This window comes from Mesoplodon mirus (assembly GCF_964341445.2).
Source record: "Mesoplodon mirus genome assembly, chromosome: 9".
NCBI classification, from domain to species: Eukaryota; Metazoa; Chordata; class Mammalia; order Artiodactyla; family Ziphiidae; genus Mesoplodon; species Mesoplodon mirus.
This window is the reverse complement of record NC_138985.1, coordinates 71,455,726-71,480,600: the sequence shown is the minus strand read 5'-3', so window position 1 is coordinate 71,480,600 and position 24,875 is coordinate 71,455,726. Positions and strand designations below refer to the sequence as shown.

The window sequence follows — 24,875 nt, the reverse complement described above, 5'->3', positions numbered from 1 at the left end:
TGTTCTCTATATCTGTAAGTCTGCTTCATTTTTGCTGTATTCAGTAGTTTGTTGTATTTTTCAGATTCCACATATAAGTGATATCATACAGTATTTGTCTTTCTCTAACTTATTTCATCTAGCATAATATCATCCAAGTCCATCCATGTTGCTGCAAATGGCAAAATTTCATTCTTTTTTATGGCTGAGTAGTATTCTATTGTATATATATACCGCATCTTCTTTATCTATTCATCTGTTGATGGATATTTAGGTTGCTTCCATATCTTGGCAATTGTAAATAATGATGCTATGAACTTTGGGGTGCATGTATTTTTTTGAATTAGCTACAACTCAGCAATTTTTTTAAATGAAGCAACAACAACTTGGGCGGATCACAAGGGCATTATGCTGAGTTAAAAAAACAGGTTACCAATCCCAAAGGTTACAGTTTTTTTTCTTTACTTCATTATTTTTTATTGAAGTACAGTTGAGCTCCAATATATATGAGTTTCAGGTGTACAGCATAGTGATTAAGTATTTTAACTCCATTAAAAGTTATTACAAGATAATGACTATAATTCCCTGTGCTATACAACTTATCCCTGTTGCTTATCTAGTTTTTTTTTAAATTTTCATTGGAGTATAGTTCATTTACAAAAAGGTTGCGTTTTAAATAATTCCATTTCTATAACATTTTCAAAATTACAAAATTAAACTGATGGAGAACAGATCAGTAGTTACCATGGTTAAGAGAGGCTGTGACTTTAAAGGAATTTCTTTGAGGTAATGAAAAAGTTCTGTAACCTGACTTTGGTGGTGGTTTCACGGGATAAATTTTATTTCTTAGAACTATATTTCTCCCCCCAAAATAGCATATGTAATATAAAACCTGATCCATAAAACTATAGATCAAAATAAGATCTATAGTTTAGTTATAGTATTGTACTAATGTCAATTTAATGGTTTTGATAATTGTACTTTATCATTAGGAAACCACTATTTTTGCAACTTCTATGTGAACATAAATCATTTCAAAGTGACAAGTTTAAAGAAACAAACAATGGGGGGAAAAGAAAGAAAACTCCATCTAAGGCCCTCTCTTTATGCTAAAAAGGAAAGTAGTCAGGTAAAGGCAAGGTGTTGATGAAAGTGAAGGAAAAATATATAGCAGGTAAATAAACTTATCATGAGTTTTAACATGTGGGAAAGTTTCTGAAAAACATCTGCATCAGCTGTTATTAATAATGGCACTATGTAACCATACAAATTGCCAGATGACTAAACTTCCAATCTCACAGCAAGTATTCAAAAATGTAATAAACACTCCTATTATACTTTTATTGGATTTTTTTAATTTGAGAGGGAAGTAACAGTACTTAATAAATATCATATATTCTCATTATGTACTCGAGATACATTGGAAAATTATAATACGCCATACCATTGGACTGCCGCAATGAAGATACGTCATTCTCTTGCAGCACAGGGCAGAATACTACCCAAATTCAATACCATTCAGTGATTCACTAGGAGGACTCACAGCACTATAGTCATCATCATAGCTATGATTACTCAAAAGGATAAAAAGCATAATCAGGAAAGGGAAAAAGTGCATGTATCTGTAGTTTGAATATAAACACACATGACTGCATCAGATGAAAATAGCTATTATGTGAAAATGGCCTTAAAAACTTTTGTTACTGAACAAATTTTTTTCAGCTTGCTAGAATAATGGGGGGAAAAACACTCCAACATGAAAAACTAACTCTCCAACATGGTGTGTAAATGGAACTGTTCTACATCAAGCACTAATTTCTCATGGCCTTCTATCATAAAATTTAATATCTATTCCTAGTAACAAAATACCACGGGCAACATTTATTTCCTTCCTGTTTCTCCTGCTCTATCAATTTCTCCTTAGTCACCTACCACTTCATTAGCTTCTGAAAGCCCTCCTTTCCTAGACTGTTTAGCTCTTTGCTACCCAAAGTGTAGTCCCTGGACCAGCAGGTCAGCATCACCCAAGTGCTTGTGAGAAATGCAGAATCTCAACCCCACCCCAAACAAGATCCCCAAGTGATTCACATGCACCTTAAAATTTGAAAAGCACTAATTGCATGGATACCTGATAGTCTAAGTGGATGTTTTCTTATAGCAATGCTCTACTTCTCTTCCTTTTTCCTGTGACCTCTGTCACCAGTTAGTTACCTTTCCAAAGTCTGAAAAAAAGACTCACTTCTAAAATCAAGAGCTTCAACAGCCAGAAGGTACACATCAATCAGCTGGTCTTCTCATTCTGTAGGTTATAATGACTCCCCTAAATCACACAGCTAATGGCAGAAACTTGCTTCTGCATACCCTGTCCCTACTCTAGACCCTTGTATTATTAGGCTGTCACTGCCTGCAATTTAATGTCCAAAACACTGAAAAAGCATGGGTCAGTAGAGGGATTTTTTTGTTTGTTTCGCTTTGTTTTAATTTTTAAAAGGTTGGGGGAGGGGTTGCTAATTTCAAACCTAGGTCCAACAAATGGCTCTTCCTCACAAGACCACAGCTGCTTCATTTCAGACCAACTTACTTTCATACCAGGGCAAAACATAAGTTAATACATAGCAGAACTGCATAAATTCCATTATGCCAAAGTTCTGCATACTGGTTCCCCCATGACCCAGGTGTTAACGTTTACCATGGTGGACAATAAATTATTGAATAAGGTCTTACATCTTTGAAAAATTAGTGCACGATAGGAAAACCAACAATTTGGGCTGATGGTCAGTAGTATGTTTCCCAGTGCCTCTCTCTCCAATTTCAAAGGCAGAAGCAGAGGAAGGTGCACTGCTCACTCCCAAGAAATTAAGAAACCACAAACCCTCATTTGTGCAATTTGTACATCATTAATTTCCTTTTCTAAAAATTGATGTATTTTTAGATGACAGCGTAGGCTGCAAGGCAAAAGGTTTCAAAGGGGAGTTCTTTTCCACTTTGGCTTCAAAGATGGATTTGATAGCAAGTCTGAACAACTTAAGGTTGCTGGATATCCCTGTTTATCTGAGGAAAAAAAAAAGCTTAATCCTTTGGCTTGAACAAATAAAACACATCTACAAAAAATTTCTCTTTGCACACAGCAGTTGTGTTCCTAATAAGCTTATATATAATCACTTTTATACTTGCTCTTAAATATAAGTCTTACAGACACTGGAGCACCTTGATATCTAATGGAACTCTGACGAAATCTTTTGATAATATAGGTATTTCTCCCATAACCATACGCTAAGCAATTTAAGTTTTCAGAGAATTCCACTTTTCAGCGTGACATGTGAGAAGCTCCACTGGCCCACTTCCCAGTGAAACTGAAAATTATTTTTTAAAACAACCGTTTCAAGTCTCTGGAAATTGTCCTAAGAGCATACAACAAATAAAGAAACATTAAAAATCTAAAACTCTGTAAGAACAGTAAGAGTCTGTAGTATTTAAACTACGACTCACTCCTCTCCATACTCCTAGCTCAGCAAGATGGAAACTGCACTCCAGAGTGGTACAGCCAAGAACCCTCTCCCCACAGCTCCCAATCAGAGAACTATTTTCCCAGGAAGGGCAGGACATCAGCATTATTTGTCCTGCTCCCAGTTATCTGTTGCTGACTACAGAAGAAACTGAAAATCTAAATAAACCTATAACAAGTAAAGAGATTGAATTAGTAATCAAAAAACTATCCACACACACAAAAAAAGCTAGGCTCAGAAAAAAAAAAGAAAAAAAGAAAAGACTATGCTCAGATGGTAAATTCTATCAAATATATTTTTTAATTAACATCAATTGTTTACTAACCTCTCCAAAAAATAAAAGAGGAGGGATTCCCAACTCATTCTATGAAGCTAGTGTACATTGATACCAAAATTAGACAAATACAAGAAAAGAAAACTACAGACCAATATCTCTTACAAATATGTATGTAAAAATCCTCAACACAACACTAGCAAAGTGAATCAAGCAATATACTAAAGGAATTATACACCATGGCCAAGTGCAATTTACCCCAGGAATACAATGTTAGTTTAACACCCAAAATTAATTAAGGAAATATACCAAAGCAATAAAATAAAAATCAAAACCCACCTAATCATGTCAACAGAGTCAGAAAAAGCATTTGACAAAATCCAAAACTCTTCCATTGTAAAAACACTTGATGGAAGAAATGTTCACATATTGAGGTATGGGGAAGTCATTCTGGCTTATATATGATTTGACGTAAACTTTATGCTAACTAGAACAGCCTGTCTCACGGCCTGTCAAACAGGCATTGTACATCTGCTCAAACATGCACTGTACACCTGCTTTAACCATTAAAGAAAAGAGTGCATTTAAAAATCAAAATGGAGGGACTTCCCTGGTGGCGCAGTGGTTGAGAATCCACCTGCCAATGCAGAGGACACAGGTTCGATCCCTGGGCCAGGAAGATCCCACACGCTGCAGAAAAACTAAGCCCCTGTGCCACAACTACTGAACCTGCGCTCTAGAGCCCACGTGCCACAACTGCTGAAGCCCGTGTGCCTGGAGCCTGTCCCCCACGACAAAAGAAGCCACCACAATGAGAAACCCACGCACCGCAACGAAGAGTAGCCCCCACTCACCACAACCCAGAGAAAGCCTGTGTGCAGCAACGAAGACCCAACGCAGCCAAAAATAAGTAAATTTATTTTTTTTAATTGGCATGTTTAACAAAAAAAAGTGAGACGCCAAAACAAAACAAAACAAACAAACAAACAAAAAACTCCAGGAAACTGGAGTCGATTGCAGGAATTGATTGGGAAAGGAAGATGCTAATAATATCACCTCAGCTCATCGAAACTGCTGTGGTCTGCAAGGTAAAGGGAGAAGGAGAAGCAATAATCCTCTTGCAAAAAGGAATTAGGGGGTATTAGTACATGCATCCTACTTCAGTCATAGGATGGGAACTGCTTTGACCATTTGCTCACAAGACCTGTTGAAGTGTCACAGGAGGAAAACGCTTGTGCACCACGTGACATTCCTGAATGGAATCTCTAAAAATTCTTATCACCCTTTCTCAAAAATGTTCACAGGATCACACACACACATTGTTCTGGCAGTTTCGTTTTGTTTTGTTTTGAATGCAAGCATCCTTATAACAAACCTATCACCCTATATCCCCCAAACCATTATATGGCATCAGAGAATCAATCTGACTAAAAAATAAAACACAGAAAGGGCATTCATGCACCCGATGTTTAATTCTAGACATACTTTCTTACCTGATGCCGAGTCAGGTGGGTCCTGCCCCACCTTTCTTCGAACTCTCCTTCCACCGATTTCCCTTTAAGAACGTCTGCCAGGATTCCAGGGCTGGAACGACGAGAAAGAACGGACGGTGCAAGAAAAAGCAACCCTTACTTCTCCCTCTCGTTCTCCTGATCCAACTTGTTTCACGTCCCAGGCAAAGACAGCGCCTCACCAGCTGGCACCACTAGCTCCAGAGAGCTGGAGCGATCCCACCAAGTAGCTCCCCTGCATCCCCTCTCTGTCACCCTCAGAGACAAGCAGGAAAAACGGCATCAATCCTGTGGAAGATATTGGGCAGGAAAGAACAGCGGTAAGACCTGCTGCTCACAAAGAGGAGGAAATGATGAAGGAGGCAGTGAGTGGGATGTAGCAGAAAAAGGACAGCAGCGGCGGAAGGGACACCTACCCACTCAAGCCTAACTCCAAGCCGTCTCCGCCCTGTTGTCATAGCACTTTACAACGAACGCTACTGCGCAAGTCAGATAGCTGAGCCCCGATGCCTTCTGGGGGTTGTAGTCCTGAGTGTCAGGAGAGAGGAAGGCGGAGGATTTTTCTCTGAGTGATGTTTGGAATCAGATTTCTACTGGGCGGAGCTAGAATGAACTACTGCCCGGTCCTCATTAGCAGAGAGAGAGAGAATTAATTCGACTCCCCTTTTCTGTTCTTGTACAGTTCCTCAGACGCGGGTTCTGAGGAAGACTCACCTCCCGCCCCCGGCGGGGACGCAAGCCGCCCCCCTCCCACTCCTTTCTCCGTTCCCGCCGCTCGTGGGTGGGGCTTTCCTCGGAGGCGGGGCTCGGGCGGCGCGGGGCGGGGCGTCTGGGTTGGTCTCTGGGGCGGAGCATCCGAGGCCCGAGCCACCCAGCGACCTCTTCTCTTGACCTGGAGGCGCAGGAGGCCCCGTCCATGGACCAAGCGGCCATGGCGAGGGTGAGTGCGGTAGCAAGCGCCAGCGTGTGCGCCCTGGTGGCTGGGGTGCTGCTGGCCCAGTACATTGTTACCTTGAAGAGGAAGGAATATGTACTGTGTGGGGGACACCCGGAACGTGCTGTTCTATAACAACAGCGCTGGAAAAACACTACCTGATTGCTTTCCCTTGGTTTTCTTCTTGATTCTGTAGACCAACTTCTTTCTGCAACACAATTACATTTTGTTTGTAAATCACAGCTTCCAAAGACTATATCCTCCTCCTTGACTGGATTTGGATGTCTTATAAGATATCATACAGGTCATTTATTGGCCCAGGTAACTTCCATCGTTATCGAGCACAAGTTTGTGTGCCCGACACACAGTGAGGCCAAACAAACCCAAATGTTGGAGCTTGGAGCAGAGAAAGGTTTATCGCAGGGCCATGCCAGGAGAACTGGTTGCTCATGCTCAAAAAAAAAAAAATAGCCCTGAACTCTCTGAAGGGTTTCACCAAAGCATTTTTAAAGGCACGGTGAGGGACGGGCATCCCAGGGTGTGTGATCAGCTACTGCACAACTCTCTGATTGGTTGATGTTGAGGTAACTGGGTGGTTAATTTAACATTATCAATCCTTAGGTGCCAGAAGGTCTGGGGGCTGGGGCTCATGATCATCAAGTAGTTAATTTCTTCCACTTGTGGTTTTTACCAAATGAAAAACTCAGGAAATATGTATGAGATACTATTATCTGGGTACTTCAAACAGGAGCTATAGCAGAGTATATGGGGGAGGGGTCTATCCCGGAAGGCCCCCAAAGGGTCCTGATCTGTTACACATGAATGGCTGAATCATACATTCATGCAACAATTTTAATTGGCTTCATTCTTAGAGGAAGAGGTCATTTCCAAGTTCCAGAACATGTATCAGCATAATTTCACATGTCTGTGCATAGCTTCTGTGTGTTTGTGTTTTCCTGAATAAATTTAAAAGAGCTCTTCACTTTGGGGTATTAACAACTGAATATTTTGGCAAGCATTTCCCTTATGCAGTTATTTTTAATTCCTCTGCAGCTTCTTCCATTATTTCAAGGCTGACAAAATTATGTATCGGATACAGTTTCAAAGCACAACCTAGTTAAGCACCTTACACTTTTGAATCCCGGCTCCATGACCTACTAGCTCTGTCTCCGTGGGCATGTCAGTGAACTCTCTGGGCCTCCTTATCTGTAAACTAAGGATAATACACATGGGTATTACGTACAGCACTTATTACAATTTTAAAAATGAAATCAACTCCTATTAAGGGCTTAGCTCAATGACCGCATAAGAAGTGCACAGTGTATATCAGCTTTGTTTTTCCATAACCCAAACCTTATCTGAATACAGTATACTACACTGACTATACATCGCATGGATCACATGTTCTGGAACATTGGAGAATTTCTATGGAAGCCTTGCTTCCAAAACTGGATGAATCCTACTAACATGTAACGAGCAGCTCCTGTATGCCTAGCCACTGGAGGAATACGAAAATGACTTGCACAAGTTTCCCGGCCTCCAGGGATGAAGATCTCGAGGGGAGGCGCCCGACCCGGAGAGGGGCCCAGCCACGCGCAGAACTGGCTCAGGGCCCCGACAGAGCGTCCTCAGCACCGAGACTCCCGGCCGCCGCCAGGGGGCGCGCTCCGGCCTCCGGCACCAGCCGACGTGACTGCAGGACCCGGCGTTCCGATCAACAACTTGAGGCCGCGCTGGCCTTTGGGCGGCGCGGTGCAGGCGGCCGCGGAGGGGACACCCGGCTCGACCCGGCGGGACGCGGAGCGGCAGCGGGAGGGGGCGCTGCGGGGCTAGGCGTGCGCAGCGCAGAGGAAGTACCGTCTTCGCCGCGCCGGCCGCCTCAGCCGCGCCGCGCGGGGCCGCCTCAGCCGCGCCGCGCGGGGCCGCGATGTCGTCCCGACCCAGGCGCGATGACGCGGGGGCAGGGGGCGCGCGGCGGCCACGGGAGCCTCCGGAGCAGGAGCTGCAGCGACGCCGGGAGCAGAGGCGGCGGCGGCACGACGCGCAGCAGCTGCAGCAGCTCAAGCACCTGGAGTCCTTGTGAGTCCGTCACGCCCGCCCCCGACTAATGCGAGGAATGGGGTCGGGGCCCGGGGTCGCGCGGCGGGGCCCGCCCGGGTTGGAGACCTGCGAGTGGGCAGGTGGGCCCGTCCCCAGCGAGCCGGGTGCGGGTTTTGACCCCGGGCTGCGGGACGCTGGACTCTCAGCCGCTGGAGGAAGAGGGGGCAGGCTCCATCCCCAGGCTCGTCCTGGGCGCTTTAGGCGGCGGTGGGCGGGCGCTTCCCCCCCGGAAACGACGGTTTTATTCCTCGTGCGGCGACGTCGGCGTCGGTCAGGGTTTGTATACAGGAGAAGTGCGGCTGCGCCCTTGGGACCTTTGCCGTTTCTCAGTTCAAGGGGCTCGCTCTGAACTGGGTAAAATCCCCATTCTTTTCATCTAGTGCTGTTAACTAGGGAGGAAAAACCCCAGTCCCGTAGCATGAGTGCGCGGTGAGGAAGGGAAGAATAAACGTAGGGTGAGGGCCTGGTCCCTGACTCTTCGGGAGGAGCTGTCAGGTAGAAGAGAGCGTGGACTTCTCTCTTGTCCCCAGGACTTTTTTTACCAGGGTTAAGGGTGGAAGCTTCAAAGAGGCCAGTTCCAGCTCAACAAGAAGAATTAGGACCAGAGTCATAGATTCTTGCTGGTCAGCGTGGCCTGACCTAGGAGGCACTGTACTCCCCCAGCTACCCGGGGTTGGAGGGAGTCCAGATAACGCCTGAGAGAAGGGTTGGTTGTAAAGGAGATTTAAACATCAGGTGGAAGGTTGGATTAATGACCCTTGCGGTTCTTTTCTGTGTTTCTGTCGTTCTGTAATCAGCTTTAGAAGTCTGACTTTTCTAAGTTTGGTGTTCACTGAGTTATCTGAATTATTTGTTTTAGGCACTTCCCATTACCTACCTTCTCATGATTGCAGAGACAGCCTGAAAAGTCCTTAAAGGGTTAATCCTTCATTCTTAACCGCTGGGAGCTTTGGCACAAAATGCATACTTGTAGACTGGCCTGCTCTTCTCAGTGTGGATCTTGAGCTGAATTTCACTTCACTGGGCAGTGGTTGTGGATTGCTGGCATCCATGGTCCTGGCCCCTTCAGGGCACTCTGGGAGGCTCTTTGTTGCCTGTGCAAGGCCGATGTTGAACATTGAACATTATTTCCCTAGGATAAGTTCAGGCAGGGCTCAGCCGCCCTACCCTACCCCCTAGCCCTCAGTATCCTAACTGTAGGATGCCACATAGTTGTTAATACTCTACATTTATTTTGTAGCTCAGAGCGCACTCACAGACATCCTTTTTTTTTTTTTTTTTTTTTTTTTTTTTTTTTTTGCAGTATGTGGGCCTCTCACTGTTGTGGCCTCTCCCGTTGTGGAGCACAGGCTCCGGACGCGCAGGCTCAACGGCCATGGCTCACGGGCCCAGCCGCTCCACGACATGTGGGATCTTCCCAGACCGGGGCACGAACCCGTGTCCCCTGCATCGGCAGGCGGACTCTCAACCACTGCGCCACCAGGGAAGCCCAGACATCCTTTTATAACCTCCTTTTGCACATGAGAAAATGCAAGTTCAGCAGTTAAGTAACCTGATCGAGCACACACGGAACTGTAAACTAACAAAACTAAAGAGAAACCCAGGTGTCTGATTCTCAGACCAGTGGGATTTTTCAGTTCAGAGATTTTAAAAGTTCTGGGCTGTTGACATATTTATAGTTTGGCTAGTTCAGAGGCTTCTTTCCTTTTAAATGGAAGTCTGTATTTCCAGAGTAATACTTTAACGTACTTTAAACATCAAATAGTATGAAAAGTCTAATTTCAAAAAACAGTGGTTTGTATCTCTACTCACACTCCCTGTACCTTTTCCTCCAACCAAGGCTTCAATGGGGAAACTTAATTTTTTCTCTGGGATTTAACTATTTCTGAATTATATGTTTATACTGCTTTTTTTCGATTGAATAGTAAATGTTACCTATTAAGCTCATGTTATAGTAGATGAGGGTTTAGTTCTCTTTCCCTTCCCTTCTTGTCTCCAGCCTTGTATCTCCTCTCAGGATTTCTGTGTGGCTTCTAACCTTTTTTTATTTCTTTAATTGTCATTTTAAGAGAGTCTGGGGAAGGAAGACAGATAAGTAAGTTGGTCAACCAGGCATGTTAAGTTCCACTGTGGTTTTTTACAAATGGAATTCAAATCCTTTTGCCACCTGGTATGCCCTCTTTAGTTACCCTCACACTCCTCTGGTCATTATCTTACACCTGACCTTAATTTTTCTTACTCTTAGCATACCGGCCAGGCCCCCAAAGGCATCTGTCTTCCACACATGCTCCTGCCCATTTTCCAGCTCTGTCACTCAAGTGCTCCTGAGCTACTGGGCATAACAGAATGGATACTTTGAGTATATGTGGAGTTTCATCTCTGCCTTCCAGCCCCCATAGGGCCAGGCTACAGGAACAACTGGGATGGAGTATGCTTACGTGAAGGACTCTTCCAAAAGAAATCCTACCCCAACACTGAAATACACAAAGAGTATTATTAAGTACTTGGAAAAATAAAGATTTTTTTGTCCCATGCCTATTTAGGAGATAATCTCTTATCGAAATTTATCTTAATTTAGTCTTTATACTGCCTAGGGCAACCTATCACAATCTGAATGATATAATGGCAAGGATTCACAGATGGCACAAAATAATGGGCCTCCACTAACTTTTTTTTTTAATTCTGATGATTAATTACAAAGATAATGCACACTTCTCAGCTGTCACAGCACAGAAGCCAGCTACTCAGTAAACACACTCCGATTCTCATTTCCAAATCTGTTATTTTCAATAGTTAAATATTACCTTTATCTTTGAGAAATATCTTTTTAACATGCTACCTAAACTAATGAATTGTTTAGCCCTAGGAAAAAACATCAACCACATTCCTTTACACTTGTGGAAATAGTTCTAAAATGGACTTTTTTAGGGAAGTCCATTGCTAATAATAACAGATTTCAAAATGTGCAGTTCCAGGGGCTTCCCTGGTGGCGCAGTGGTTGAGAATCCACCTGCCAATGCAGGGGACACGGGCTCGAGCCCTGGTCTGGGAAGATCCCACATGCTGCGGAGCAACCGGGCCCGTGAGCCACAACTACTGAGCCTGCGCGTCTGGAGCCTGTGCTCCACAACAAGAGAGGCCGCGACAGTGAGAGGCCCGCGCACCGCGATGAAGAGTGGCCCCCGCTCGCTGCAACTAGCGAAAGCCCTTGCACGGAAATGAAGACCCAACACAGCCAAAACATAAAAATAAATTTTAAAATAAAAATTTTTTTAAATGTGCAGTTCCATCACATATTTTTTCTATCTAGGCAAAAACATTTACATATTTTTGAGGAATTCAGATAGTTTGACCATGTTATTTGTACAACTCCTATGGCAAAAAGAAATTATTGTCGGACTGGATATTTACATAGACTTTACCACCTCCCTTCCAAACTCCCTTAAGTCCCAATGCCTAAGACATAGCATTAATGTTCCTAATGAAGGGCTGCTGATGGACTGTATCACCTGCCCAATTTATGCAAATTTCCATTATTCCTCCTAAAAGAGGCCTAGGCCTATGACATGCGACAGCTTTCCATTGGAAAATATTTTAAGAATTTGCTTTGGAAATACCATACCTAAAAAGCTTTGTACTGTATCTAAAAGGCTAATTCTACTTATACCCAGTTGTTTATTGTGTAATCTTCAGGGAGTAAATCTTCCTCTATCCCTTTAGAAAGGCCCTGGATTAGTGACAGTGAGGATGAGGATGGACACTAGACGCCTCCATCATAATCCTTATTTGGAAGGGTCCAGAGATGTTTGCAAGTCCAGGTTGGTACCTGCTATAAATTGGAGGTTTCCACAACCCCCTCCTCTAGTTTGGTTAATTTGCTAGAGCAGCTCATAGAACTCAGGAAAATGTTTTACTAACTGGATTACTGGTTTATTATAAAAGGTTATAACTCAGGAAGAGCCAGATGGAAGAGATACATAGGGTAAGGTATGTGAGAAGCTGTGTAGAGTTTCCATGTGCTCTCCAGGTATGCCGCGCCTTCATGTGTTCACCAACCCTGAAGCTGTCTTAACACCATCCTTTTTGGTATTTATAGAGGTTTCATTACATGGGCTTGATTGATTCATCATTGGCCATTAGTGATTAATTCAACCTTCCTGGAGGTGGGGCTGAAAGTTCCAGTCCTCTAATCACATGGTAATTTGCTGAGCCTCAGAGGTGGTAGGGATAGATTTGCTGAACCCTGATCTACCACCTCTGCACCTCTGATATACCTCACTGCACCCCACAGGCCTGCAAGTCTTATAACTGCCCAGCCACAAGACCAAAGAAAGAGCCTGGAGATAGCAACAGAGACACTGAAGGTTTGTTGGATAGGGGATCTTATAAGTCTGAAGCAAAGTCCTGAAGCAGCACCCCACTGTGTACAGCAGACAGCAGTCAGGACACAGACAGCAGTCTTTGCTTGGGGGGTGGGGAGGTTTACCAGTTATAGTGGGGATTGACATCGGGTTGGCTCATCAGTTACCAGGGAAACCAGCAGAGAGGTGTGTCCCTCACAGCCCCTCAGGTTATCAACTGTCACAGGGCAGAGGTTTTCACTTTGATAAATTATCCTAATGGAGCTGTTAGCTGGGGCGGGGCAAGCACAGAGGCAGTTATTGAATAAGTTCTGTGATTAAGAGGGAAGGTCAGTCATGCGGGAAGGTGTAGGTGAAGCGCAGGGACTGATCAAATAGGGGATATAAAGAGAGCCAAGGAACAGCCATCTTAGGTGGCATGATCCTATACCACCTCACCTGCATGGGGAAAAGGCAGTGATCCCTGGAGCCAGATGTTGAAGAGTCACATGGCCTAGAAAGGCAGTAAACCTGGCTGGGGATGATGTCTGTAGGAAGCCCACTGCCAGGTCTATGCCCACCTCCTCTTAGGAGCAGCTGGTAAATCCCCGTAAAGCTGCAGATCTGTAAAAAGATGTGAGGGTTGGCGAGGCCTCTCTCTTGGGTCCCGATCTTGGCCTTTATGATGCTAGTGCCTAATCTTGAGCTGCCTCATGAGGCTACTAAGAGCACTAACTTTTCTTCAACAGAAGAGGCAGAAGCCAGCATTGTGGGGTGCCTTTCACAAGTTTGCTGTGAACTATTTACCCATGAGGAAATTGAGGCTCTGGGGGTTTAAGTAACTTGCCCAAGGTAGACAGCAGTGAGAGTGGATCACAATTCAAAGTAAAATTTTTTTACCTGCAATGCCCATTCACACTGATATAGAACTGGAAAACATTCTGGCTGGGATATGGGGTTCTCTACTCCAAAAAAACAAAACATCTCCTTTATCAAGACAGTTCTAAAGAATGTCAAAAGAGAAAAATGATACAATTTGTTAACGAGTTTGATGTCCTTAATTCAAGGGAAAACAATCCACAGACTGAAGTACAGCACTTCACATGCAGTGGAACACTCTTCCCAGGGATTTTGGACAAGAGCGGGTTTTATGGGGCCTTAGGTGAGGCAACTTGGAAATAGGGCACGATTGGCTAGAGGGTCAGGGATTTCCTTATAAGACTAGCACGTCCTCTTATCTAGGGTCAGATAAGCTAAGTTAAGCTGAGTTGGAGGATTGTGATTGGGGTATTCCAGATTTCCTTGACAGTGAGGCATTTCCCATTAGTGCAGGCTGACTTAGGTTTAGATTTGTGACATGAACTGGGCCACTGGGGAGGCCTCCACTCTGGGGGTCCCAAGCTACGAAGTACCCTTGTCAAGAATTACATGGGTGTTTCTGAGAGGAGTTTCAACTTTATGGCTTTTCTAGATTTCATTTAGGAGTACCCTTATCCCCTTAGTTCTCCCTTCTGGTACTTAGCACTAGGCCTGGCATGATTATTGTTGACTGGTTACTTCTGCAAGGAGTAAGTTTTTAAGTTGAACCTTCAATATCGCCTGAAAATTCAGTTTAGTTTCTCCTAATATACCTGTTCTTTTTTGGTAGGTGGAAATAGCAAGTTGGTTAGAGCAAGAGTGAGGATTTAATTACTGAAACAATTAGAGAAATAACATTGAAATTTTAAAACAAAAATGCAGCCTATATAACTCTATAGCAGAAATGAGCTCCTATTAGCATATTTTTGGCCTTCTTTTTTTTTTTTTTTTCCCCTACGTCCCAAGTTACCTTTGGTTTATCTCTCAGACCTTTATTAGCCTGGGCTTATACCAACATAGGTGTAAGGAAGATGACATTAATTTCATTTTTCTTTTGTAACTAAAAAACATTGAGGCAGTGTATTTGCATGTAAATAAACGTAAGTGAAAAATAAAGCTCCCTCCCTCAGGTATCCTATATATATATAATCTCCCTTTTCCCATACACACAAATAGAACCATACCAAACACACTGTCCTATACACTACTGCTTTCTTTCTTTTAACTTAAACAATTTTTGACTAGTTTGGGGATAATCAGTATCTATTTGACTATTAGATAACTGATTAACCATTTTAGAATTTATTATTTTCACTGTACAAAATTCAAAAAATTAATCATCTCTGAACTCACCTTCTGCATGTATCAACTTTGGGACTCCCCCATTTCCAAGTGTTGGACCCAAGATACAGTTTTAAACCAGCCACAGCATGCTGTTGCCCTCTCTCAGTAAAATTTCGTTATAGAGGCATTGAAAAGACCTCAGTTGCTCAGTTGTTCTGCCTCTTTTTCCAACTACTTTTTTTTGGCTGCATCGTGTGACATGAGGGATCTTAGTTCCCCAACCAGGGATTGAACCTGTGCCCCCTGCATTGGGAGGACAGAGTCTTAACCACTGGACCACCAGGGAAGTCCCTCCAACTACTTTTCTTTAAGAAGGGGGTTGTGTCAATTAGGCACTCATATTTAAAGGCCAGACGCCCATGCTATGTGCTGCATAGCCTGGAATGTGTCAGTACTTGAAACTGAACATAATTACACCTGAAAGTAATACAGTGTTATATGTCAATTATATCTCAATTTTTAAATTTTAAAATTGATTTGTTTAAAATGAACCCTAGGATTGGATGCTGCTTTTCTAGATTTGGCATCCATCAGCCTTCTCCAGAAGTTCCAGCGGAGTGATGAAAGGTGGAAATGAGTTGGGAGCACAGGCATGATTTGTATCCTCAGGACCCTGGGGGTCTGAGAGCTCTCTCTGTTGGTGGAAGGGGAAGTACGTTTGCACCCAGTCAGTCACCTGCCTCTCTAGCGGTAGTTCTTCATTGAGTGCCAGCCTGTCGTCCAGGCACCAAGCAGGAGTCCTGCATCCCTGAGTCCCAGGAGGTCAGTAGGGGCATAAAGGGCAGTCAGAGAGCTGCACAGTAGATGGCAGTGCAGCAGCCCACTCTGCAAACAGGATAGGCCAGTGGGGAGGATCTTGAATCTGGAGCTTTTGGGGTCGGGGGAAGGGGGGGGCAGGCGAGATGGGAGGGGGAGCCTCTGGGACAGATCACCCTCCCCTCCTTCCCCTACAACAGGCCCTTTCCTCTGGCTTTGCTCCCTCCCCTCTGCACAGCCCCCATCCTTGTCAGAACAGATCACTCACACACCCCCACCCCCATGAGCCTCTCAGTGTTATGGAAGCTGGAAGTTATGGTAGGTAAATCAACCGACAACTGTAATGACAGGCTGGAACCATAATTCGTTCAAGGCTTTTGTTACCTCACATTTTCCCTGCAATCTCTTGCTTTCCCTTCTTCCAAAAATAAAATCATTGTCCTGAGACACCAAGTTAGTTATTATTTTGGTGAATTTAAGTGCTATATCCCAGCAGGATATGGTATAGCATCAGTTTATTTATATATAAGATCTCTGACTGCTAGGCATATTTTATTAACTATGTTAGTTATAATATGGTTTTAAGTTCTTACTAAAAATATCCTTTTTATTTTGGTCTGCAGTTGCCTTTTGCTGATTGAGATGTGTTACATTCCTATGAACATGGTTCATGACTGGTGTTTTCTTCCTTTCTAGTTATGAAAAACCTCCTCCTGGACTTATCAAGGTCAGTGTGAAGTTTGTACTTTTGGTTTTCCTCTGAGACAGATTTGACTCAGTGCTCAGACTCAGTCACTTGTTATGAAAAACAGCTGCATAAGGTTTGAACCTCCTTTTATGATAGTTCTGTGTCTTCCCTGAAGATGGCAGTCGGTTCATGCACTTTGGGCTTTGTCACAGCCTGTGCCTTTGCAGAAATTTAATCAGCCTTGTGTCTGTCCCCTAAGAAACCACTGCAGGCCCCCCGAGTGTTCCTCAGCGCTCACTCCCATTCTTTCTGTCTCACTTGTGACTGCATCTCCTCAAAGCTGTCCTGCCCCATGTTCCTTCTCTGACCCCCCTGGTGCTGATTTCTTGAATGTCATCAGCTCAGAGAACACTGGACTCTGAGGAGACATGAAGCTCATCCAGTCCAGCCCTACCTGTTGCAGGAGTCCCTCCTCCAGCACCCTGGCCACAGTGTCAGTGTCTTTCTGCAGGAGCGAGACTTAGAGGACTTAAGGCCAAAGTAACCTTTTCTGTTTGGTAACTTTCAACTTAAAAAAAAGATTTTTAGAAAACATTCTTCCATTATAAATTTAATATTTGTGGAAACTTGAAAAAATCATAAGGTAAAAAAACAGCACCTTAATTATATAGTGCAGTTATTTGGTAATGAAAATACATCTCACAAATACGGCATGTGTGAGATTATAAAACATGACAGTGGCCTTCAAGGTCTAATAACCTATTTTACTCTAACACATTGTTCTTATTATTCCAGGAAACCTCACTTGTTTAACTCTATATTCTGCCTCATTCCACAAAGCTTTTAAGTTAGTAGAAAACCTTTTGTGATCTTAGAATCTCATTTTTGTGATCTAGAATCAGAATTTGGAGCTCACAGATCAATCCTGTGTAAACACTGTAACTCTTCTCTAAGAACAGCTACTTGGTTTTCATGGTCTAGCTAGCTCTTCTAGTATAGTGACTTCCGTTTTTTCTGTCAGTTATGATTTGTCCTTCTTTGTAGCTCTTCAGAGGGTAACTTATGAGGACATCGGGATCTCCAGCCCGTGAGAAAACCAGGCAGTGCTGTGTTCTCAAACAGGTGGGAGAGAGTTCCGGTGCTTTTTTGCCGCACAGCTTACACACTGTTTCCTTTTTCAGGAGGATGAGACTAAGCCAGAAGACTGTATACCAGATGTCCCAGGCAATGAACATGCCAGGGAATTTCTGGCCCACGCACCAACCAAAGGACTTTGGATGCCACTGGGGAAAGAAGTCAAAGTCATGCAGTGTGAGTGTGGAAGGGTTTCAAGTAACACCCTCAATACGTGCAAGTTATAGACCACTGTTTACAAACAAGGTCACTTCTTTTAATTCCTTCTCCCCACAGCCCTGCTAAAGTCAGGGCATGATCTCTGTGCTATAGATGAGGAAGCCGCCTTGCATATGTTATTAAGTGTTCTGGGGTAAGAGGCAGAGCAATGCTTTGACTCCAGGGCTTCTGGCTGCAAGGGCAGTGGACTTCCACAGGGCTGTAGCTGCCTGCGGAGTATATGCTTCAGTAATTTTCCTGTTAACAGAAAGGATATTCCATGTAGAAATGCCATGGGGGACAAGGGGTGCATTGGAGGGTGGTCCCTTGGGTCTTGCCTCAGTCAGTCATCCTCATCAGAGGTGTTGAGGTTTTATCCAGGTAACCTGAGAGGAGCTCTGGGCCGCAGAGGGTGGGTCTGGAACAGGTAGGGCTCTGTGTGCACACCCTCCACCGCACCAGAGCAGCAGCACCTTCATCCAGCATAAGACGGCATTTGAAGAAGGGATACGGGCTGCCTTTAAAGACATTTGTTTGTACAAAGATTCTTCACGCACATAATTAACATAGCAGTTCTCAGCCCCTTTCCTTCATTCTCCTCACCTAAAAGGCGACCACCTCAACCTCTTTTAGGAAGGTTATTTTGAAGTTTATCCCTATGTATCTATAAAGGTTTTTTTTTTTAATTAATTAATTAGGCTGCGTTGGGTCTTCGTTGCTGCGCACAGGCTTTCTCTAGTTGCGGCGAGCGGGTGCTACTCTTGATTGCGGTGCGCGGGCCTCTCACTGCAGTGGCCTCTCTTGTTGCAGAGCATGGGCTGTAGGCACGCGGGCTCAGTAGTTGTGGCTCACGGGCTCCAGAGCACAGGCTCAGTAGTTGTGGCGCACGGGCTTAGTTGCTCCGCAGCATGTGGGATCTTCCCAGACCGGGGCCCGAACCCATGTTCCGTGCATTGGCAGGCGGATTCTTAACCACTGTGCCACCAGGGAAGTCCCTATCCCTGTGTATCTAGATAACAGGATTACATTCCTGCCCCTTGATTTTTCAGGTTTCTTCATTATCTGTTGACTTCTTCCTGCAGAAGACAAGAATTCAGCTCTTTTTTTCTTCCTCCATCCCATCTCATACACATACCCTTCCTATATCTCATTTTCCCAGTAATAGTTATATCATAAATTTAGTTAAGTAAACCCTTTGTGTTTATTATTTTCAGAGTTGAATCACGTATTAAACTGATTACATTTCTTTCTTTTTTCTTTTTCTTTTGTTTTTTAAATTATGGTTAAAAACCACTCCTCTCTGTGATAGCGTAGTTAGTTGTGCTTCACTTACTGTTTTACAGTTCTTTTCATTGACTTGCAAATTAGAAGTGTTTAGTCTGGACCAGAACCAGTTTTACATGAAGTTAATGAAGCTTAACCTTTAGGGCCCTTGTACCTTCCAAAGGTCTTTGGAGTACCGCCAGTGCAGTCATATGGTTCTTTCTTTCTAAAATTTGCCAAGGCAAGACTTTTTTCCCCCTAAAGAGCCCTTCCTCTCCTTAATTTATGTAAGCTTCAGACTCCACAAAACTTGGATCCATCCCAGATGGAAAAACACATGCACACTTAACCCCGTATTTATTGATTTCCATGATCCTAGTGTTATCTAGAGCAGAGCTTCTCAAACTTAGGGTGGGCCTGAGATTCTGTATTTCTGACAAGCTCCCAGGTGATGCTAATCTTGCCGGTCTGTACCGTTGACCACACTTTGAGTAACAACGATCGCCTTTCCTTTAACAAAGAGTTTTGATCACAGATGGTATGGATCCTTCTTGATACCCACACATCAATCTGTGGCATTTAAAATCCCCCCTTTTGTCATAAAGACAGACATGTGTTTGAAGCAGTCTGCATTTGCATTAAGAGCACATTCCTTCTTCCCCAGGTGGAAATAGTGGGGAGATAAGGACAGGGGCAGGTCAGAGAATCCCTAAACTTCATTTTTTCCCAATGGTTTCCTACTACCAACTCTCAAATAAAAATATAAAGGGGAAAACATTATTTCCCTGTCACTACATATTTTCAGTAGCTACTAGCGTGGAGCAAATTTGGCTGATCTTACCTATAATCCCTCTTCCTGCTTCCTGACCTCCTTGGTTGGAGTTGCTTGATGCCTGTATAGTTTACTAGGTCTGCTGTAACAAAGTACCACAAACTGTATGACTTAAACGAGAAATTTATTGTCTCACAGTTCCGGAGGCTAAAAGTCCAAAGTCAGGGTGTCCTCCTGAGGGCTGTGAGGGAAGGATGTATTCCAGGCCTCTCTAAAAACCCTGTCTCCCAGTAAGGTCACATTCTGAGGTCCTAGGGGTTAGGACAATTCAATACAGTGGGGAAGCAGACGGGATGACACAATTCAACCTGTAACAGTTAAAAAACAAAAAATCACACTTTGCTTTTTGCATGGGATTGTTTAGTAAGTACTTGGTTCATTTATAAACCTCTATGATTAAAGAATAGTTGAGGAAGTAATTAGTTTCCCTTTCTTTTCTGGGATCTTACATGGTTCATCCATTAATTATATTTGCTTTTAAAATTGGAATCTAATGAAGAATATCTTTAATATGATCTACTGATACCTTTATCTTGATTGAGTAAAAATGCATTATCTTACAGAAATATATCCCTTTTTCTTTGTTTTCAGGTTGGCGTTGTAAACGGTATGGTCACCGAACGGGCGACAAAGAATGCCCTTTCTTTATCAAAGGCAACCAAAAGTTAGAACAGTTCAGAGTAGTAAGTAAAACCCCAGAGTGTCAATTTACATTTACTGGAGGTGATGAATGTCGGTGAATCAGGCAGTCACCAGTGAACTGGAGGTTCATGTAAAATACATTCCGAAAGCCTTTAGGCCAAAGTATCTGGTGTTAACTACATCTCTATTAATCGAATTTGTGTGAAAGATTAGTTCATTAACAAAAAAATATGTATTAAAATGTTATTTGCTTTTGTCTTGGGAACAGTGTTTCTTTTTCTGAAGCAGGCATTTTTATCAATTCAGTTAGTCTTTGTTTTTTGGGGGTTTTTTTGGCATGGAGCTTGTGGGATCTTAGTTCCCTGACCAGGGATCAAACCTGGGCCCTCAGGAGTGAGAGCGCAGAGTCCTAACCACTGGACTGCCAGGGAATTCCCCAGTCAGTCTTTTTTTACTTATGTAAAAAAATCATATTTCATAAATAAAATCAGGGTTCTAGTTTCACAGTCTTTGTCTAAAGTCTGTATATTTTTCTATCATAAACTGGAAGTGTGTGTATAAACGATGTACCCTCTTTGGATGACAGTAAAATCAATCTATCATTTTGTCACTTTATTTTAACAAAGTCACCTCCCAGGGTTAATTCACCATTCAGTAACTGTTTTGGTCAATTTAACTATGCTATTACTGGATATATTGGGATTATCAGCATATCAAACGGGTATATAAACATTCTCCAAGGATTTTAAGATATTTAAAATACTGGGTTTTCATTTTACTAATTTACAGAAAATATTCTGGATAAATCACTGCTACCTGGAATGTCAACTTTTACAATGCCTATAATAGATAATTTAATTATAAATCTCAAAAACTGAAACATATTCATATTTTTTAAATTTAGAAACCTAAATTCTAAGAATTGATCTAAGGATATAATAGAACATCAGTATGCACAAATTATTATGAATGTATAAGGATAACTTTCAGAATTATTTATATGATTAGAAAATAGAAACTGAAGAAAAATAGGAAACAACTGCAGTGTCCAATATACAACATAAGTTACCACAACATATAAATCATTAACTTTTAAGAATTATGTTTTAAAAGAATATGTAATGTCATAGGAAGATATTCATGAAAGCATAAGTGAAAAAGAGAATAGAGTTGTATATATAACATGATTATAATCTTCTGTAAATTATAAAAAATGACTGGAAGGACCACACTAAAATATTAACAGTGGATATCCCGGCTGGTAAAATAATAGATATTTTTAACTTTATGTTTTCTTTGATATGTAAAAATTTTATAATAAACATACTTTTTTTTTTTTTTTTTTTTTTTGCGGTACGCGGGCCTCTCACTGTTGTGGCCTCTCCCGTTGCGGAGCACAGGCTCTGGACGCGCAGGCTCAGTGGCCATGGCTCACGGGCCCAGCCGCTCCACGGCATGTGGGATCCTCCCGGACCGGGGCACGAACCCGTGTCCCCTACATCGGCAGGCGGACTCTCAACAACTGCACCACCAGGGAAGCCCTAAACATACTTTTAAAGATAATTCACATGCCATAAAATTCATTCTATGTGTATTCATATTTTTAAGTAATTTAAGTAGCTTTTAATTATACAAATATCATAAGAATAAATTTGCCTTATTTTAACAAAATGGAAACATTACAGTAAGCTTTTTCACAATTGATTTTTCAAGTCCAATCTTGCCTCTCTCCCCAGTGGGAATTTGTAGTAAGTAGCTTGAATATACTTCCAGACTTCTCTTTGGTCATATCCAGTATGTTTTTGTGTACCTATAAATGAATCATTCTTACACATCATTTCCAACTCACTTGTTTTGCTTAATAATATCTCTTGATCATCTTTCCACATAGAACAAATAGAATTACCTCAAGATTTTTAACCTTTGAGTGGTATTTAATAATGATTTTGCCATGGTTTATTTCCTTACAAAGGCTATGTAAATTAAACCCTGTATTTGTATAACTGGAACATCTTTTTTATAGCCTCCAGGAGTTTGAAATGATGGCAACCCTTAGGAAGGATTAGAACGTATTAAATATAAAATCACACCACACAGGAGGGAAAAAAATTGGTTTCAGTGAAAGAGGGATTTAATTTTAATTTAACAGTCTATGAAGCCTAACCTAACCATAACCTTCTTTAACCCTCAAGGCACATGAAGATCCCATGTACGACATCATTCGAGAGAATAAAAGACATGAAAAGGATGTAAGGTGAGATTGTCCAGATGATAACAATATCCTCTTAAAGTTTGAAATTATATAGTTAGGAACTTTATAAATTAAAAATTTTTTAAATTCCAGTATTAGAGGAGTGGTTTTAGTAAATATGGTACTTTAATTGCAAAATATTTGGAAGACAGGAATAGTCCCTGAAAAAGCCAATGTGTGGGGAATGAGCAGGCCAGCCTGTTCTACTTGAGTTAACTTAAAGCAATGGGCTTGGCCCAGCCCACTCATGTCACTGATAGTTGACGTTGGCAACTGTAATTTATCTTCTCTAGATCTTCTTCTTTTTTTTTTTTTTTTTTTTTTCTCACTGTTGTGGCCTCTCCCGTTGCGGAGCACAGGCTCCGGACGCGCAGGCTTAGCAGCCATGGCTCACGGGCCCAGCCGCTCCGCGGCATGCGGGATCTTCCAGGACCGGGGCACAAACCCGTGTCCCCTGCATTGGCAGGTGGACTCTCAACCACTGCGCCACCAGGGAAGCCCTCTAGATCTTCTTTAAAGATCTGAGCTTTTGTTAAAAATTCCTAGACAGGGTTAAAGACAGGGTGAAAAACGAGGACTTTTTTGGGGGTTTGGGGGGTATTTTTTCAAATTGGTCATACTGAACTATAATTACATATAAGTATTATATATAATATATATATATAACATATATCCTTCTTCAGATTCTCTTCCCTTATAGGTTATTACAAAATATTGAGTATAGTTCCCTGTGCTGAATTACAATTGTTGAGGAGGTAGATTACTTAGTATGAACTTGAACAGTGGGGGAATGATTTAGGAAAGTATCCATCTGTTAGAAGTTATAATAGTAAGGACTATGGAAACATACAGAAACATTTAGGACAGTGAAAAGAATACAAAATAGCTTGTACACTGGTTACCGTCATGTAAAATAGGCAGGGGTGTAGACAAGAATAGGGAAAACATGCAAAAATAAAAATAAGTACTGTCTTTAATGAGGTGATGCTTTGTGACATTTTTCACCCTCACTACTGTTCTTATATTTTTATCTAAAAGAATTTTTTAAGTTACATTGAATATGTTTCTTTGGTCAATCTTATGTGTTTAGGATTCAACAGTTAAAACAGTTACTGGAGGATTCAACATCAGATGAAGATGGGAGCAGCTCCAGTTCCTCAGAATGTAAAGAGAAACACAAGAAAAAGAAGAAGAAAGAGAAGCATAAGAAAAAGAAGAAAGAAAAGAAAAAGAAGAAAAAACGAAAGCATAAGTCTTCCAGGTCAAATGAGAGTTCAGACTCAGAATGACAAGAGCTTGACTTGTTCAACATTCTCTTCTCAAAAATCAAACACTGGCCAAAGATCAGAGGAATGTGGAATCAGAGAGGAAAGGAGAGAGAGACACCAAGAGAAGAGGAGATTTGGTGTCACAGATGTGAATTCTCACCTACCTTCCAGTAAAGATGTGACCCCGAGGAGAGTGACTGTATCTTGCCAGGTGCTAGCTCTGGACAGTGGATGACTTCAGGCTGGAAAGCTTTTCTCATTGTTCTCCTCCCTGCTGATCACTGTGGGTCCTGATTCCTTAGAAATGCCTCTGGCAGGGTGGCCAGACTAAGGGAATCTCTGAGGAAGCTCCTCCAGGTGCTGCCACAGCCTCCACCCTCCATGGTGGGGCTACTTAATGCCCTTAGATTTCAGGCTTGACTTTCCTCTGTTGTTGAGGATAATAAAAGCTCGTTATTTATTTTTTAAATGTATTTATTTTTTATTTCTTAATGCATGCATGTGCTCCAGATTTAAAAGGTACCTAAGGTTTACTTATGAAAACTCTTACTACTTCCTTTCTCCCCCAGCTTCCCAGTTCCTTCGCCCAATGGCTACCAGTTTTACCAGTTTCTTGTGAAGTCTTCCAGGAATATTGTATACATCACAGACAAGCAGAGGGCTTTTTTTTTTTTAACACAAATGCTATACACATTCATCTGCACGTTATTTTAACTTAACAGTATAAAACTTATTTTTTAATTTATTTTATTTATTTTTGGCTGCGTTGGGTCTTCGCTGCTGTGCGCGGGCTTTCTCTAATTGCGGTGAGTAGGGGCTATTCTTCGTTGCGGTGCGCGGGCTTCTCAGTGCAGTGGTTTCTCTTGTTGCGGAGCACAGGCTCTAGGCACGCAGGCCTCAGCAGTTGTGGCACGCGCCCGCGGGCTTAGTAGTTACGGCTTGCAGGCTCTAGAGCGCAGGCTCAGCAGTTGTGGCGCACGGGCTTAATTGCTCTGCA

The 24,875-nt window shown here is 42.5% G+C and overlaps 2 protein-coding genes across 9 annotated transcripts in view; one reads left to right on the top strand and one right to left on the bottom strand.

Annotated features, from left to right (window-relative positions):
* BBS9 (Bardet-Biedl syndrome 9) overlaps window positions 1-7,734 on the bottom strand; it is a 479,004-nt gene extending 471,270 nt beyond the window's left edge. For 4 of the 8 annotated variants that reach the window (XM_082632879.1, XM_082632877.1, XM_082632876.1 and 1 more), the window contains exon 1: window positions 5,253-5,680. The gene's annotated coding sequence lies outside the window, so the exon portion shown is untranslated. The other 4 variants (XM_082632872.1, XM_082632873.1, XM_082632874.1 and 1 more) reach the window with 4 other exon arrangements.
* Window positions 7,735-8,106: 372 nt separating this feature from the next.
* RP9 (RP9 pre-mRNA splicing factor) lies at window positions 8,107-24,347 on the top strand. The gene is made up of 6 exons (XM_082632891.1): window positions 8,107-8,283; window positions 16,299-16,329; window positions 17,472-17,601; window positions 20,309-20,400; window positions 22,552-22,613; window positions 23,701-24,347. Exons 1-6 carry the CDS (start codon window positions 8,132-8,134, stop codon window positions 23,897-23,899), a joined length of 666 nt encoding a protein of 221 aa, XP_082489017.1. The 5' UTR covers window positions 8,107-8,131; the 3' UTR covers window positions 23,900-24,347.
* The last annotated feature ends 528 nt before the right edge of the window (window positions 24,348-24,875 follow it).

Coding starts and splice junctions, on each gene's coding strand:
- RP9 (XM_082632891.1), top strand. CDS start 8,132: ATGTCGTCCCGACCCAGGCGCGATGACGCGGGGGCAGGGGGCGCGCGG. Junction 8,284..16,298: donor CTCAAGCACCTGGAGTCCTT/GTGAGTCCGTCA, acceptor CTTCCTTTCTAG/TTATGAAAAACCTCCTCCTG. Junction 16,330..17,471: donor CTCCTCCTGGACTTATCAAG/GTCAGTGTGAAG, acceptor TTCCTTTTTCAG/GAGGATGAGACTAAGCCAGA.